The following is a 14596-nucleotide window of genomic DNA, read 5'->3' as shown; positions in this document are numbered from 1 at the left end:
TGAACACGTGGTAGCATGACCATGGCATTGATGGCTTGTTCCACCATGGCAGGTTCTTCTTTTTAAATTGTGTAAAAACTGAGCACAAATGGTCCTGTTGCTATTTCTTCATCCTCGGTGAATTAGTGTCCATTAACATAGATGCTGAAGTAGACTTCATCTCCCCTGAAGTGGGGAGGTTTGCAGCCCTTAGCACATAGGCTTCCTGCAGAAGTAATTTCAGTCAACAAATTAACTCAGTCTCAGAAGCTTTCCATCACAGACTGGAGATAAAAAAGCTGGTACCTGGGATCTGGAAGTGCCAGCAGAGGGAACTGGAGGTGGAGAGGTAGGGCTCCTTGTTAGCAGGTCAACCCAATCCCAGTGGTGAGCTTGAGTGTGTTCGTTATTGCTAGTGAAGTACTGCTCATTTAAGATGGTAGTGGCAATGCTTTTCAAAAAATGCCGGCCTGGCTAGTTGTCAAAATATGATGGTCCATGTAAATCATCTACCAGAGTTTATCCAGATTTGATTGTGTGCTGTCTTCCAAAGAGCCAAGGCCTGCTATACTGAGAAATGAAGGTCTGAGAGCAGGCGGAGGTGACTTGTCAGAGAAGTCTTCCTCACTCTAGTAACACTGAGGAAACCTGTGGAGCTTGCACCTCCAAACATCACCTGCTGAAGATTCTTTTTTTGTCCTGCAAGGTTTAATCTGCAAGTAGGATTAAAGGATAGCTGCAACCCCCAGTCTGTGCTGCTCATCCATAGGATCCACAGGATGAGCGTGTGTTTGGTTGCTTGCTCGTATTGGGGGAACAGGGTAATATCACATTATCCCACAATGTCACATGTTGCTTTTTTGTTTATGAAAAGGCTGGAAGATGTTACTGTTAATGTTGACATTGGAAAGTCTCTCGGTCAGATGTGGCATACAAACCCTCGTATGGAAAATGTGTGACTGAAACATTGCTCTTTGAGATTTGCATATTTTTGTATTCCTGCTTTTCACAAATATATTTTGTGCTTTTCTAGGCAATGTATGAAATACATACCTAAGAACATGAGAAACAATTATACAAGATGCTGAAGGCATCTTGGTTTCATGCACTAGGATGTATAAACATTTCCTTGCTTATGTCTATCCTTGTTTCTGAGATATGTATAAGGCTGAAGCCACACCAGAGTTGCCCTCTTTTTTTAATAACAAAATAAAAATAAATTTGCTTTTCCACAGCCTGTAGTGAGGATGTCTTCAATAACGTCCTTCTAGGCAAACTGTCCTTCTTTGCCCCTTTCACTTACCAAAGGGTTAATTGTCACATGTGCCTCTTGCGGCGGGTAGGGATGAGCTGCAGCGTTCGTTCATCTTTGTTCATCGGACCGTGCATCGATGCATCTTGCAGTTTGAGGAACGGGCCTCGGCTAGGTGAAGAGAGTGCAAAGCAAGGCAGGGGTAACCCTCCTTTCGGGAATACATCGCTGCCTCGTTGGGAGGGGGCTGGTGGTGGTGGACTGTAGGTGTGTGCATGGCATCTCTTATAGCCACGGCTCTCGGCATGGGGACCCTCTTCAGCGCGGTCCGCCGGCACTGTAAACGGAGGAGGAAGAAACGATCGGAACGGAAAGGTAGTGTTTTAATTGCTGTAGGGTTGAAACAAAGCACTGGGGGGAGGGGTCATAAACATGGAAGTTTTCAGGTGAAGTTTGAACCTTCATTGCTAAGTGCAACTTCAGTGTTTTCAGTTTGGATTTATAGAGTTAAGGATCCTGTTCAAAATATCCCCCAACATTTTATTTTACTTAGCTTTCAAAGTTCAGAAGGAGAGTAGTTTTTAGTAAATATGAAACTTCTCTAAAGCTGCAGCTTTCTGACTTTTACTTGCTTCTAATAAGAGTTTTGTTTCACCTGTCAGGTTATGCTTTTTTGCGTATATGCCATTCTCTGTTAACATAAAACATTGGGTAGCCGCTAAATTTTGCTTTCGGGGTATACCTAGTTTTTCCTCAATGATGAGGATAAGCCAAGATAGCTGTTAAAAGGGTCCTCCACAACTTTTTTTTTTGTGTAGTAAATATACAGAATATTCAAACAAAAGAAACAAAAGTTGTATCTCTCTTTGTACTTGTGCAATATGTACTTGATAAAGCCAACATTTAGTTAAAAATCTTTCCAGTAGTCTCTTGGGAAAATAAAAGTGAATACTGTTGTTTAGGCTACTACATTTTGAAGTATTTCTGGTGTTCTTCCTATCTTTGGAAATACTCTGTGGGAAATAGAGACTTCAAAACCAGGAGAGGGTTAGACGTGTAAATATACTGTACTTTTTCATGACTCCACTTAAATTAGCATACATTTAGATGTCGCTTTCCTGTTTGGCATGTAATGCATTTAGAAAAGGAAAGTTTTTTGCAGTACTGCTTGCAGTCTAAATATTGCAGGGTGTGCTGCTATGCAGAATCACTTGGCTTCGGTGAGTGTATTTAGCTAACAGCTGGACTTTGGTTTGTCGCTCCATGTTAAGAGCAAAAATCCCCTCTACTACACCAGCATAGTACAGTTGAAACCTGAATTTATTTTAGCAGTATACCTGAGAGAAGGCGGTTCATGTAGCCAAGGAGCAGGCTTTCTCTACAGTCCTGTTCCACATACAACATGCTGCATATGCACTGACCCGAATCAGTTAACTAATATTTATGTCAATTATTCTTTATTGTTATTTTTGAAAGCTCTGTAAATCTCTGAGCAGCATTTAAACTTTTTCCTTTATTCTTTTTTTTTTTTTTTCCAAAAATATAAATTTTTCCAGTGCTCTGGGAGAGTGTTACTGTAGTTGTGGCACTTATCCCCAAACAGGTTTTTAGGAACAAAACTTGAGAGTTTATTCACAACTGCTGTCCGAGGCAAATACATGACTTCAGTGGAGTCCTTTTGGAAGCTGTCCTTGCTCAGATGCCACCAACGATTACCCAATCTCGATGCTGAAGCAGTGCGGAGACTTTGCGCCTGTAGGACCCAAGAGGTTTCTGGATGTCTGTTGCTAAATGGATTATTTATAGGCAGCGAATGAGTTTATTATTGCAGTTTCGCTGCATTATGAAAGCAGCTCGAATAAAAGTTTGGAAGGTCAAAGGTGTCAAAAATGCTGTTCCTTCTTCATAGTGCAATGATAACTGAATTATTAATGATTTCAGAAGTAATCAAACATGCCTTGGCAAGAGAGGAAGCTCTTTTCTGTAGTGAGCAGCCTGTGTTCAGAGTCCTTTTTCCAAAAAAAATCTACCCCCAATTTCTGGAAGCATACGTGGGTCCTACTGTATTTGGAAAGGCTTTTAAAAATCTTGGGTTTTTTATTACCTAATCCTGTAGCTCTGGAAGCCAAGTGGGGGGGGGGGGGAATAATCCATGGACTACAATGGGAGCAAGTTTGGAAGATTATTCTCCTAATTAATATGTGTATAAAAAGTGCTGAGAAGTTCATTCTCTCTGCCCCAGCTAAGTACTGTCCCCTACACGTTATATGTACTGTTTGAATTTTATTCACCAGGAAAAGTAGATATTATTTGGACTTCATTAATAAGTATATCTAATTCATTCTCTTCAAAGTGTTTTTGACTTTACGGGCGTGGTTGTTAGAAGTTAGTTGTAATGGAAATCAGCGATGTGTTACTTCTATAAAATGCACAGTCTTCTTGCTCTAGTGATGTGCTTGGGATAGGGGAGTCGTAATGAAAAATACACAGCTTCCCAGCATAGCTTCCTACCCAAGGTGCTCTAAGAGGGACTTCAAGTGTACTTTATTCCTTGCTTTAGGCATCAAAGTCAGATCCTAGCCTTGGTAGGACAGTTTTAGAGTAAGGTCAAGTAGGATCAGTCTAGGTCAGTTGAGCCATTGTTTGCCAAGTAAAGGGAGGAGTCTATGGATGTATGTGGAGTCCATGAACCAAGAATCTGTATCTGTTAGTATAGTAAAATATTATATATATGTTAGTAGTTCTTTTTCTAGCTCTTCCCTGCCTGGGAAGATGGCATGCACACGGCTTTGTATGCAGTGGGAATGTGCGTTGTTGAGTTGAAATGTAGTGATGGGATCATGTAGGTGGCAGAATCCCACCCCATATGCTCTCCTGAACCCCTTCCATTCCATGCAAGGTGACTTTCGGTGCCTGCAGCAAAACATGTAGGGAACCAAAGCATGGGCAAGCATGGGCTTACTAGCCTGTGGTCTGTGCTAGGTGACTTCTGCAAAAGAGCAGGTCAGTGAGGAGAGCATCACAGAGGTAATCCACTAGTGCAGTCCTGGGTGCTGGAGGAAAGTGCTGAGCACTGCTTACTTTTCTCAAGTGTATTTTTTAATACGGAAAGGATTGGGAAAAAATGTGGTTATTCATTATACACCAAGAATGTATTTAGACTAACTCTTAAACACATATGGTTAAACCTTAGAAGGATGCAAGCGCTTCATTAGAAAATGTGGACAGACAGCTTAGTGTCATTTGGCTGCATTACTTATTACTCTAGCATTGCATCTCTTACGTGCCTTACAGCTGTTCTGTCAACTGTCCTTCTTCCTGGCTGTTTGTCTTAACTGATGCTTCCAAAATCTGTGTAGCACACTTATTTAAATTAAAAAAGCCAAACAAACAACTGTCTAAATTCTGTCTCTTATAAACTTCAGTAATGCCACCAATGGTCTACATTGATTTATACAAATATTTATGCAACTGGAGTTCCTGTTTACCTATGCTTTTAGCAGACAGGAGCTTCCTTTTCCTCTACTTTAGGCAGGAGGAACAGGACGTTCAGCTGTGGGGACATGGTGCTGAGCCCAGACTGATAACCCAGCTCCTCAGGAGGGTTTATCCCTGCCATGGCAGCGTGAGGCAGCTGTGCAGCATTTCTTGCCTCTGGCTCGGTTCAGGTAGCTCACTGATCATGTCTGTAGTAATTCAAACAGGAATTGTCCAAGTCTTTTGTCCTTGAGCACTCAGTGGTGCTGCAGGGGTAACTGGAGCCAGTTTGATGTGCTAAATAAGGTGACAATTATTTACAAGTCATGTTGATTACAGTCAACTAATTTCCTCATTTTACACTGGAGTTATGCTGATGCTATATAATGCAAATGTGGCAGTACAGTAAAATGTTTCCTTAGCAGCTCTACTACTTCAGTAAGAACATTGGTTATTTGTTGGTTTTCTTTTTTCTGGGGGGGGGGAAATGTCCCTTCATACTGTGCTTCAAAAATAGTCACCAAGGCTAAAACTAATGGAAAAATTAAGCAAGGTCTGAGCCTACCTAGCTGTCCTGGTTTCAGCTGGGAGAGAGTTAATTTTCTTCTTAGTAGCTGGCACAGTGTGGTTTGGATTTAGTATGAGAATAATGTTGATAACATACTGAATTCTTAGTTGTTGCTAAGTAGCACTTATCCTAAGTTAAGGATTTTTCTGTTTCCCATGCTCTGCCAGCAAGCAGGTATTCAAGAAGCTGGCAGGGAGCATGGCCAGGACAGCTGACCTGAACTACCCAAAGGGATATTCCATACCATAGGATGTCATGCTCAGTATATAACTGGGAGGAGTTGGCCGGGAGGGACGGATTGCTGCTCGGGCATCAGTTAGCTGGTGGCGAGCAATTGCATTGTGCATCACTTGTTTTCTCTTGTTTGTTTTGTTTTATTTTATTCATTTTCATTACTGTTATTATTATATTTTTTATTATTATTAGTGTTAGTGTTACATTTTCTTTTACTTTAGTTACTAAATTGTTCTTATCTCAACCCACGAGTTCTACTTCTTTTCCGATTCTCCTCCCCATCCCATTGGGAGTGGGGAGGAGTAAGTGAGCGGCTGCCTGGTGCCTAGGTGCTGTCTGGGCTTAAGCCATGACACTAGCAAAGCAACAGGACTTGTGTTTAGAGTCAACAGCCATGTAAAAGCTTATCTTAATAAATACTTAAGCTTTAAGCAACATCTGAGTAACAGCACAGACCAAGGCGGCTGCTGTGCCAGCTGCCCAGCTTGTGCTGCAGGCTTGGCTCGCTTTCCTACCCTCTCTCCAAGTTCAGGCAGCAGCAAATGTGAGTTTTGAAAATTGGGTTTGTTAGGACAGTGGTGACACTCCATCTGGGCTGTGAGGGATGAACACCGCTGGGCATCATGCTTCTGAGGGCGATAAATCAAAAGGAGAGGTACCCTCTTCCTATTTTTCTTCTAATTCTGGCTTGGACCTGACACTTGCATCAGCTCTCACTCTCCCAAAATCTCTCTGGCCTGGTGCCGTGATAATTGCACAGATAAGAATTTCTCAGCCACCTGCTCACACTTTTAGTCTTTATTCAGTTACATATATGTGGTGGTGGTGTGGACTTTTTAAAATTGATGTGAAGCTACCTGTGGTCTTTAGGAATACCTCAACTACCTAAATCCTTTAAAGCATTTTATTGTCTTTGGGAGCATTTTATTTTACTGTTTCATACACATTGAAGTAAATAATTCTGAAAAGCATCTTTACTCAAAAGGAAAATTAATTTTTCAACAGCTTTCCAGGTCCTTTCTCTAATAATGAATTAATTTATTTTCAAGGAAAATTTATCCTGAACTGATACCCACAAGCTTGGAAAACATAACATCTTTTGAAACACAGAACTTTTAGTAGCGTCTCACCTTTTTTCAAACATATTTGAAATGCTTGCTTTTTAAATAATAAATATACTTTGGTTTCAATTAATAATTAATAAAAAATATTATTTATCACTTTGGTTTTGTTGTCTTTGCTAATCCGTTCAATGGAAAGTGTATTAAGTCTTCACACTCGCTTCAGTTATATGTTTTAAAACCCCAAATGTGGTTAGTAAGTACATAGAGTTTACATGATGTACTGTGTGCACATGTACAATATACAGTACTGGCAGGGGTAGTTTGAAAACAAGTGAGCATCCCTTTCCCAAATTCAGCATATCATACAACAGTCTGGTCACGCTATGGAGATGTTGGAGTTTGAGTCTGATTCCAAAATGCCTTATTGGTCCATTCTTTGTTGTCATGAAATATGCATCATCATGATAAAATAAAATACCAGTGCTTTCATGATAATGCGTAGACATTGCTTTTTGTAGCCCACAAAAAGATTTCACCTTTCATAAACACAATTTTTATACTTTTCAGGCATAGCTGGATTTTAATTATATATTGACTGTGGTATCTGAGCTGTGTATCTACACGGAATGAGTGTTGCTGTTTCTGTTACCGTAGAGAAATATTTCCTCTTAACTGCTATACATAACTGTGCATAATACTGTCCATAATATACATAATAGATAATCTGGCTGATGGTAATATCAGTATGCCAAGAGTTATAGCCTTATTGATAGTACAGAGTTAATTAGGATTGGAATTGGGCTTTCTCTGTGGTAACAGGAAAGTAAATTTAAGCTGCTTTTGTAGAGCAAATAAAAGTAGCCCGTTTAGCAAAAGTTCTACTCGAATTTCTAATCTCTTTAAGTGAAAAAAGCTTATGTGATTTGCATGATCCTCTCCCCTCCCTCTGTCCATCTGCTTTAGCGAGGATGGTGACCAGGTGTGAGACAGATGCCCAAGCTGGCACTGCTGCAGTGGAAGCATAGCACACTTTGTCATTAAAAATTGATGAGCCAGGCATTTCCAGCTCTTGCGGGGACCTGGATCAGACAGGGGTGCGATCCTGCCTGTCTGATGGTAGACTGCCTTGAGCTGCTGCGTTGCAGAGAGCCCAACTGGTGGCAGAGGTCTTCTTGAATATGTTGTGTTCATGTTCAGAGTATGCAGCAGGACAATGTCTCAGATTTTCTGAAGTGGTGTCTTCTTTCCAAAGTCTGTTGCTTCCCAGCTGGGACTGGGGAAATCTCAACAGCTTGGTGTCTCCAGCTCTTCATTTGTGTAGCACTGCAACAAAAAGCGAAGTGCAGTGCCTAGGCGTCCTGTCCTCCTTTCCTGCCGCTGCGCCCTTGGGCATCCACATCCTACGTGAAAGTAGTTGTCTCCAAGCTCTAGGCATTTCTTTTGACTTTCTCTGGAAAATAACTGTTTTCCCTTCCCGGTTCTCTCACTCATCCCTTGTTCCTTGGTAAGTATTTCTGGTTTTTGTCGGTTATTGCTGACACTTGCGTACTTGGGATTGATGCAAGCATTGCTGCTCCAGGCCCTGGTGATAGTGGGTCTAGGGACAGGCTGACAGTGGGTCTGGGGACAGGCGGTACTGCAAGAAAGGCAATAAAACACATACTTGCCAACATTAAATAATACAGACACTTGCAATTTCTTGTTCAGCTTAACACACTAGCATAGCAACACGATCGCTTGCAGTGAAAAGGCTGGTAATTCTTTCAGTATTAAGCAGTAGCGGCGGCTCTGCTGCCCCATTCAGCACAGCAGGGTGTATTATGGATAAAATCCAGAGGCTGTTGAAGTCAGAAAGAAAGGGAACTCTGATCAGCTCCCACTTGTATGTTTGAAAGGCTTTTCTGACTCCGTAAACTCTATCTAAATGAAGATTGAGGTGACTTGTTTGTTTTACTCTGCTTAGTAAAACACACCAGTTTATGGCAACTTCATTTACTGGTTGGTTTGTTCCCCCATTATTGCACTGGGACAGATGCTGTCACGAGACAGGGGCTCTGCTAGCCAGCCTGAAGTGAAGTAGCCAGGATTGTGGCTGCTGTAGCCTGCAGCTGGGGTAAAACGTGATGGGAAACTCTGCATCCCCCTCAGGTCATTATGAGTATTTTAGTTTAGACGAGGAATAGCCCACCCAAAGTATGTCAGCCATCCTCTGATGCTGAAGGGATCTGCGCTGTGGTTGGAGCTGTCTCATGCTGTGTCAAACAAGGCCTGAGTATCCTAGGGGCTGAAGCCTATCAGTTTTAGTGGTGTGGGAGGAAACATAAATGGTACGTTAAGTGGCATTGCAATGAGATGTGGGCTCACAGACCTGCTCCTCGGTAGCAGTTTCTGGGACTGTTGGGCATTGCAGCAGGAGAGAGCTTTGGGGTGGGATTTGAGAGGATAATACTATAGCTTTCTGGGGACTTACAGGGAGCTCATTCCTGGTGTGATAGTGCTCACACGAAAGCCTGGTGGGACAGTCACAGCTGATGTCTTTGTGGCATGAAGTTCAAACTGGTCTCACAGCCGTATGGGGAGTAGTGATGGAGCTGGGCTGGGCATGAAGAGCCGCACAAGTTTTCTGCAAAGCAAAAAGCATGGAGGAAGGAAAGCAACCTGCTGCATAGAGGATGAGTGCATGTACGTGTACCCAAGCTGGAAGTGATGGTCTAAGAAGCTCTTTGAATATGCACATGTTACCTGGAAAACAGGAGTTGTTATGGACCAGCGGAGAGGTTGTGGTACACAAACAAGATTAGTGATGATAGGGGCACGGAAGACCGATTACCACTCTGAAACCCACAGTTTACCTAAAGCTTTGATGCATGTAAGATGGAGTTTACATAGTCATTTTGTACAGTCTTTGGATTTAAAAAAAGAAAACAAAACAGTTGTGGAAATTCTGTCATTTGTTTTAGGTGCTCCTGGGAGTCTCAGGAGAAGCAGTATGCGTGGGTCAAGTATTTTAGCTCTGTGCCCCTTGAAATTCTGCACTGCTGGTGACAAAATCAGCAGGGAGTTTTACTGCTTAATTGTCATATTTTTACGATCTGCTTGAATTTATGCTGTCTGGCTAGAGGGGAATCTGAACAGCTTCATTGTGCTCAAAAGTGTGGTTTTGCATCTTTTGTCATTGCCTCTCCTCCCTGTTTGTGCAGAATCCTCTTAGTTACTTAAATCGGTGCCTTCTCCAGACAGGGTTGGACAGTGAAAAGGAATTGTCTTGCCTGAGCAAAGACACGCGTTCAGGTCACAAACTGGGATGATCATAAACATTTTGCAGTGGTGGTAGGAAATTCAGGATATCAGCAGGCATGTGGGCTTTGTTTTTGAAACTGTGAAGTGATGACAAACATAGAGATATATTTCTTTCTCATTCTACTATTAGAGGCATAGCGTTAATTAGTGTAATGAATGCTAAAGGCACATTTAACATTTTCAGTAAGGGCTGCTTAGCTCCTGCTGTGAAAAGTAAGCTGTAAAGATTGCAAATAGTAGTGTGCTGAGGATTTGTTTAGTTGGGGATAAACAGATTTAATTGTTCTAAATTACTGAATAACAGTATTTAGAACAGATATTGAAGTTGCAGTCTTGCTCATCTATATGTATATTTTAATGTCATTCTGCATTTCCCAGTTTCTGATATTTGGTTTTGGACTACAAGTTTCTTGATGTTTCTGATATACATGTTTAACATTTACATTTTAATCGCCTATGTGTCAGTGGTTGCAGTTTTACAAAAACCTGTTTTTGAAGTGAGAGTTTCACTGGGCAAGTCATGCAGTGATCCTGTCCCTAAGTCATCTCCTGGCAGATCAGTGATGAAGTTTGAATGTGTTCATCAGTAGATCAGTGGTTCAGCCAGCTGTTTGGACTACAGGGGTGGTTAGAGCTGCTTCTGTGGCTGTGGTCATGGTGAAGGGCTGCACCTGCATCATCCCCATGGGTTATACTGCTGTCGAGTAATTAGCTGTATTGTATGTTTCTGTATTCCTACATATCTTTCATTCTTGGATGGAAGTTTTTGTGGGATTTTTTTTTTTCTTCTTGTGTTAGCAAAGGTAAAAGCGAATTGACTTAAAAAAGAGCAGAGCAGAACAGTGTAGTTCATTATGTTTGGCATTTAGGCCTGGACTCTGGATTTGCACCATGCTTTTGCATGCTTTGGATGAAGTGTCTACTAAAAAATAAATAGGGGCGGAATACCTAGTTTCTGTTCGCAAAACTTGGTAATTCCATATTATGCACTCGGATTACTATAGTGTGCAATCTATGCATTAAGAACAACATCAGTGCAAAGTTCTGCCTTTTGTTTACTAGATAAAGCTGACCACAGTTTTAATGTAGAGTGGAATTAAAGCTAGATTTTCCCGCAAGAGGTGGGAAGAGAGACGGAACAAATTCATTGTTATGGAGCAGGCATTTGGCTATGTTAAAATGAGTGTTGATTTTACTGTGTCAACCTTATCAAGTGACCATGTTGGTTTATGTGGCTCCTCTTGTTGATAACTTTTGACTCTGTTGTCTTACACCAGTGCTGACACTTAAAGAAGTCTCAAAGCATTGAAGTTCCTAAGTATTTGACATTGGCAGCTGGATGAGAGACACAGATGTGTGTCCTTGCTGAGGGAAGGGCAAAATGTAATATAATAGAGCAAATACTTCAGTGCTATAAATTGTGCCAGCCCATACAGCGGCATGAAACCAAGCATCATCTTTTATGCCACCTACCTTCCAGTGTTCCCACATTTTTGAAGGCACAAACGACCTTTGCTTCCTGCCCTGATCTCCCCATCCCTTCCAGCTGCAGCCTCAGCCCTTGGTTTCACAAGGCGTTACCATTCCTGGCAGTATCCTCTTAAGACATCACCGTGCCTCTCTTCTTCCCAGCCGTGGCACCCAGGTATTTTTGCTCGTACCAGTAGCAATATACCAGCAGCGAGAATCAGTTCCCTCATCTGATCTGGTGTATGTGACCACAGCCTCAGGCTGAATCAGGTATTGCTTGTTCTGCCGAGTCCTCAGTATCCTGAACACTTACCCACAAGCATCCATGCAATTGTTAACTTTTAAGATATGTACAGTGTAAGTAAAATGTCCACAGATAATTAGAATTTATGCTGTCTATGGTAAAAGTAAGCTAAATAAAAGACTGAAACTCTGCTGGGAGGTAACTGTAGTATTCGAAATAACAAAAGTAGGTTGAAGTTTTGCCCTGTGATTTCTGTGACCTATCTGTAATAGTTTTGGAGTAGAATCAAAGATGCATTTAAAAGTAGGACTTCAGTCTTAATTTAATCTGTCACCAAAAGGAATCAAAGTTTACAGATGTTACACGAGACTAGATTATCACAGAATGATTTTGCATTTGTACTGGACTTTACTTTCTTCAGGTACTTTTTCACTTTAGTTGTGGTAAAGAATCAGCAGAAAATGAGTGCATTATATTAAAAAAAAAATTGCAATGCAGAACATAGAAAGCGCAACACTTAGTTGTCAATGCTTCAGAAAAGCTAAGAGGCAGCTGCACAAAATTCAACAGATTGGCAAGTACAAACCAAATTTCCATTATTTGATCCACTCCAGTGTAAGAATGCGAAGCCTGTTAATGCTCCACTACTTTTTCCTCACTGTAATAATGGATCTTTTGTTAAAAGTGTAAGTCCCTGTGTGGTTTAGGGGTTCAGTGTTGGAGCACTAGTGGCATTATGTGGTTGGAGCAATTACCTAGAAAGCAACAGATATTAGGTACTTGTTTAGTTTTCAGTAAAAAACAAACTGGAATAATAAAAAAACCCAAACCAAACCACAAAACCCACCATCCTTAAATTAGTGCTTTTGATTTGGGTAAAAGTGTTGCCTTCTTTCAAACCAAATGCTAGGTAGATTACATATTTTGCATGTTAGATGCTTATATTCACCTTTAGATTAGTCTTTCTTGATGAAATGAAAGTCCCTGTGGTTAATAAAAATCTGTTTCCTCACAGCCAGATAACCTATATGTCATATCATCTCAACACTTCAGTTAATAAGAAAATCGACACGTAGGAGAGAGGGTCACATTACCCACTCTGTCCTTCACCTGATATGGGGCTACATCTTTCAGTCATCGATGATCATCTCTGTTTTAGGAGGGTTCTTGGGTCAGGATTTAACCAAACCAAACAGACATTCATCAGTTTGGTGATGGGTAAAAAAATGCATCTTCAGTGCTTTGACTGCTTGAATTGTCTCTGTGGTAACCTGCAGAGTGGATTTGACATTATTTTTGAGTTAAAAAAAAAAATACTAGTGAGATAAAGTAGTTCACATACTCTTTCAGGCAAAAAAAAATATTGTAGTTCATCATACAAAAACCCAAATTCTTGCAAACATTGTCGAATTTGCAATTCTGCAGTGTGCACCTCAGCTACAGAAGTAGGCACTTCGGGGAAATACTCTGTGAAAACTGAGCAAAAACCATGGACAGCTCAAAGCAAAGCCAGTGCCCGGGCTGCTGCTTTTAAAGGAGATTTAATGCTTTACCTTGTATGTTGGTACCTTAAAGCTTAAATATCCCACTCTCTCTTTTCCAGACAGAAGCAGTCTCCGCCAGCCAAGAAACCAGCAAAAATATTTCACAATGGATGTAGACGATGAAGAAAACATGAGTAAGATGTGTTTATTTACACAGTAATAAACTATGTAATAATTTCTGAAGGTGACTTTTTCTCACAAGTACAGGGACAACTGCGAAGAAACTTTGGAAGCACAAATTAAAATTATTTCTTTGTATGCTTTAAAATATGGTATGGAAGACTGAATTGGAGCTTTTGCATTAAAGGTGTTTTAAATACACGTGGTTATATTCTAGTCTAGTTATACCTTGTGTCTCATTTTTCTTCCAACAACTGACTAATCAAACAAAGTACTTTCCTGTTTTGAACCAGCAATGGAGAAGGAGAATACTGGTAGTGCCAGTGCCAAGGGTTAGGGACCAGTCAGAATGGAGGGGCGAGACAAAGGAGATGGAGTAGAAGTGTATAAAATAAATGAGGGAAGGCAGAAATGGAGGAAGGAAAAGCAAAAGGAGAAGCTAGAAGAGCTCCCTGCAGGTCTTGCATGGCTGATTATTCTCATTAGATGCTGATTGTTCCAACCCTGAGATACCGAATTATTAAAGTGCATTGAAGCACAAAAACAGTCAAATATAGTGATAATTTTGATGCATACACTGGCAAAGTGCTGCAAGGCTGCTAGCTCTGTGGTATAATTAAGATCTGATAACCTGTGGAGAAGAGTATTCTCATTAAAACATTACAAAAATATTTTTACTATTATTGGCCTTTCAGCTATCATTTTTGTGAATGAGAAAGGTTCTGTTGCTGCTATGCTGATGTGCTGTGCCTGACTGTAAATAATTGTATGTGATATAATAACAAATGTGCTTATTTTCCCCCTAAGTGACAATGGCTAACCAATGTGTCTCTGACAAAGCCCAGCAATGTAGGAGACTTTGGAGCAGAAGAGTTGTAGTTCAGTCTGAAGGAGTTACAGAACATTTTTATTGGGAGATAAAGGAGTTAGATCACTGGGTTTAAAAAAAAACGACCAACAACAAGCACCACCACCCCCCAGAAAGAAAACCCCAACCTAAAAATATTGTCTGGACTAGAATGGGTCTTTTTTTCTTCAACTGAAACGGTGAACTCAACTAGAATATGCTTGCTAACACTTTCTTTTCCTTGGTATAAAAGAAATTACTTCAGATGGATCCTTTAGCTATTTCTAAAAGTGGTCTCCCTAAGGAGGACTTAAAAAAATTAAGACCTGTAATTGGATAATTCACATAAGATAATTTTTTGGATAAAACATCCCCTTATCTCAATATCAGAGCATAAATAAAAGGTGCCTTCCTGAGCTGGAGAAAATATCATCTCTTTACAGGGGCATCCTGTAAGTGTCCTTAAGCAAAATACTCAATATTTGTCTGCTGCTGGG

General features: G+C 40.8%; 1 protein-coding gene across 3 annotated transcripts in view; it reads left to right on the top strand.

Moving 5' to 3' along the window:
* Window positions 1–14596, top strand: part of ADARB1 (adenosine deaminase RNA specific B1) — a 91139-nt gene that overhangs the window by 27720 nt on the left and 48823 nt on the right. For all 3 annotated transcript variants that reach the window (XM_069782247.1, XM_069782245.1, XM_069782246.1), the window contains exon 3: window positions 13192–13266. In XM_069782247.1, coding sequence (XP_069638348.1) covers window positions 13239–13266 — 28 coding nt within the window. In that variant the 5' untranslated portion in view covers window positions 13192–13238. The remainder of the gene's footprint in view (window positions 1–13191; window positions 13267–14596) is intronic.

The sequence above is a fragment of the Haliaeetus albicilla genome, chromosome 4, assembly GCF_947461875.1.
Source record: "Haliaeetus albicilla chromosome 4, bHalAlb1.1, whole genome shotgun sequence".
In the NCBI taxonomy this organism is placed as follows: Eukaryota; Metazoa; Chordata; class Aves; order Accipitriformes; family Accipitridae; genus Haliaeetus; species Haliaeetus albicilla.
The sequence above is the reverse complement of the archived record's forward strand: the minus strand, read 5'-3'. Positions and strand labels throughout refer to the sequence as shown.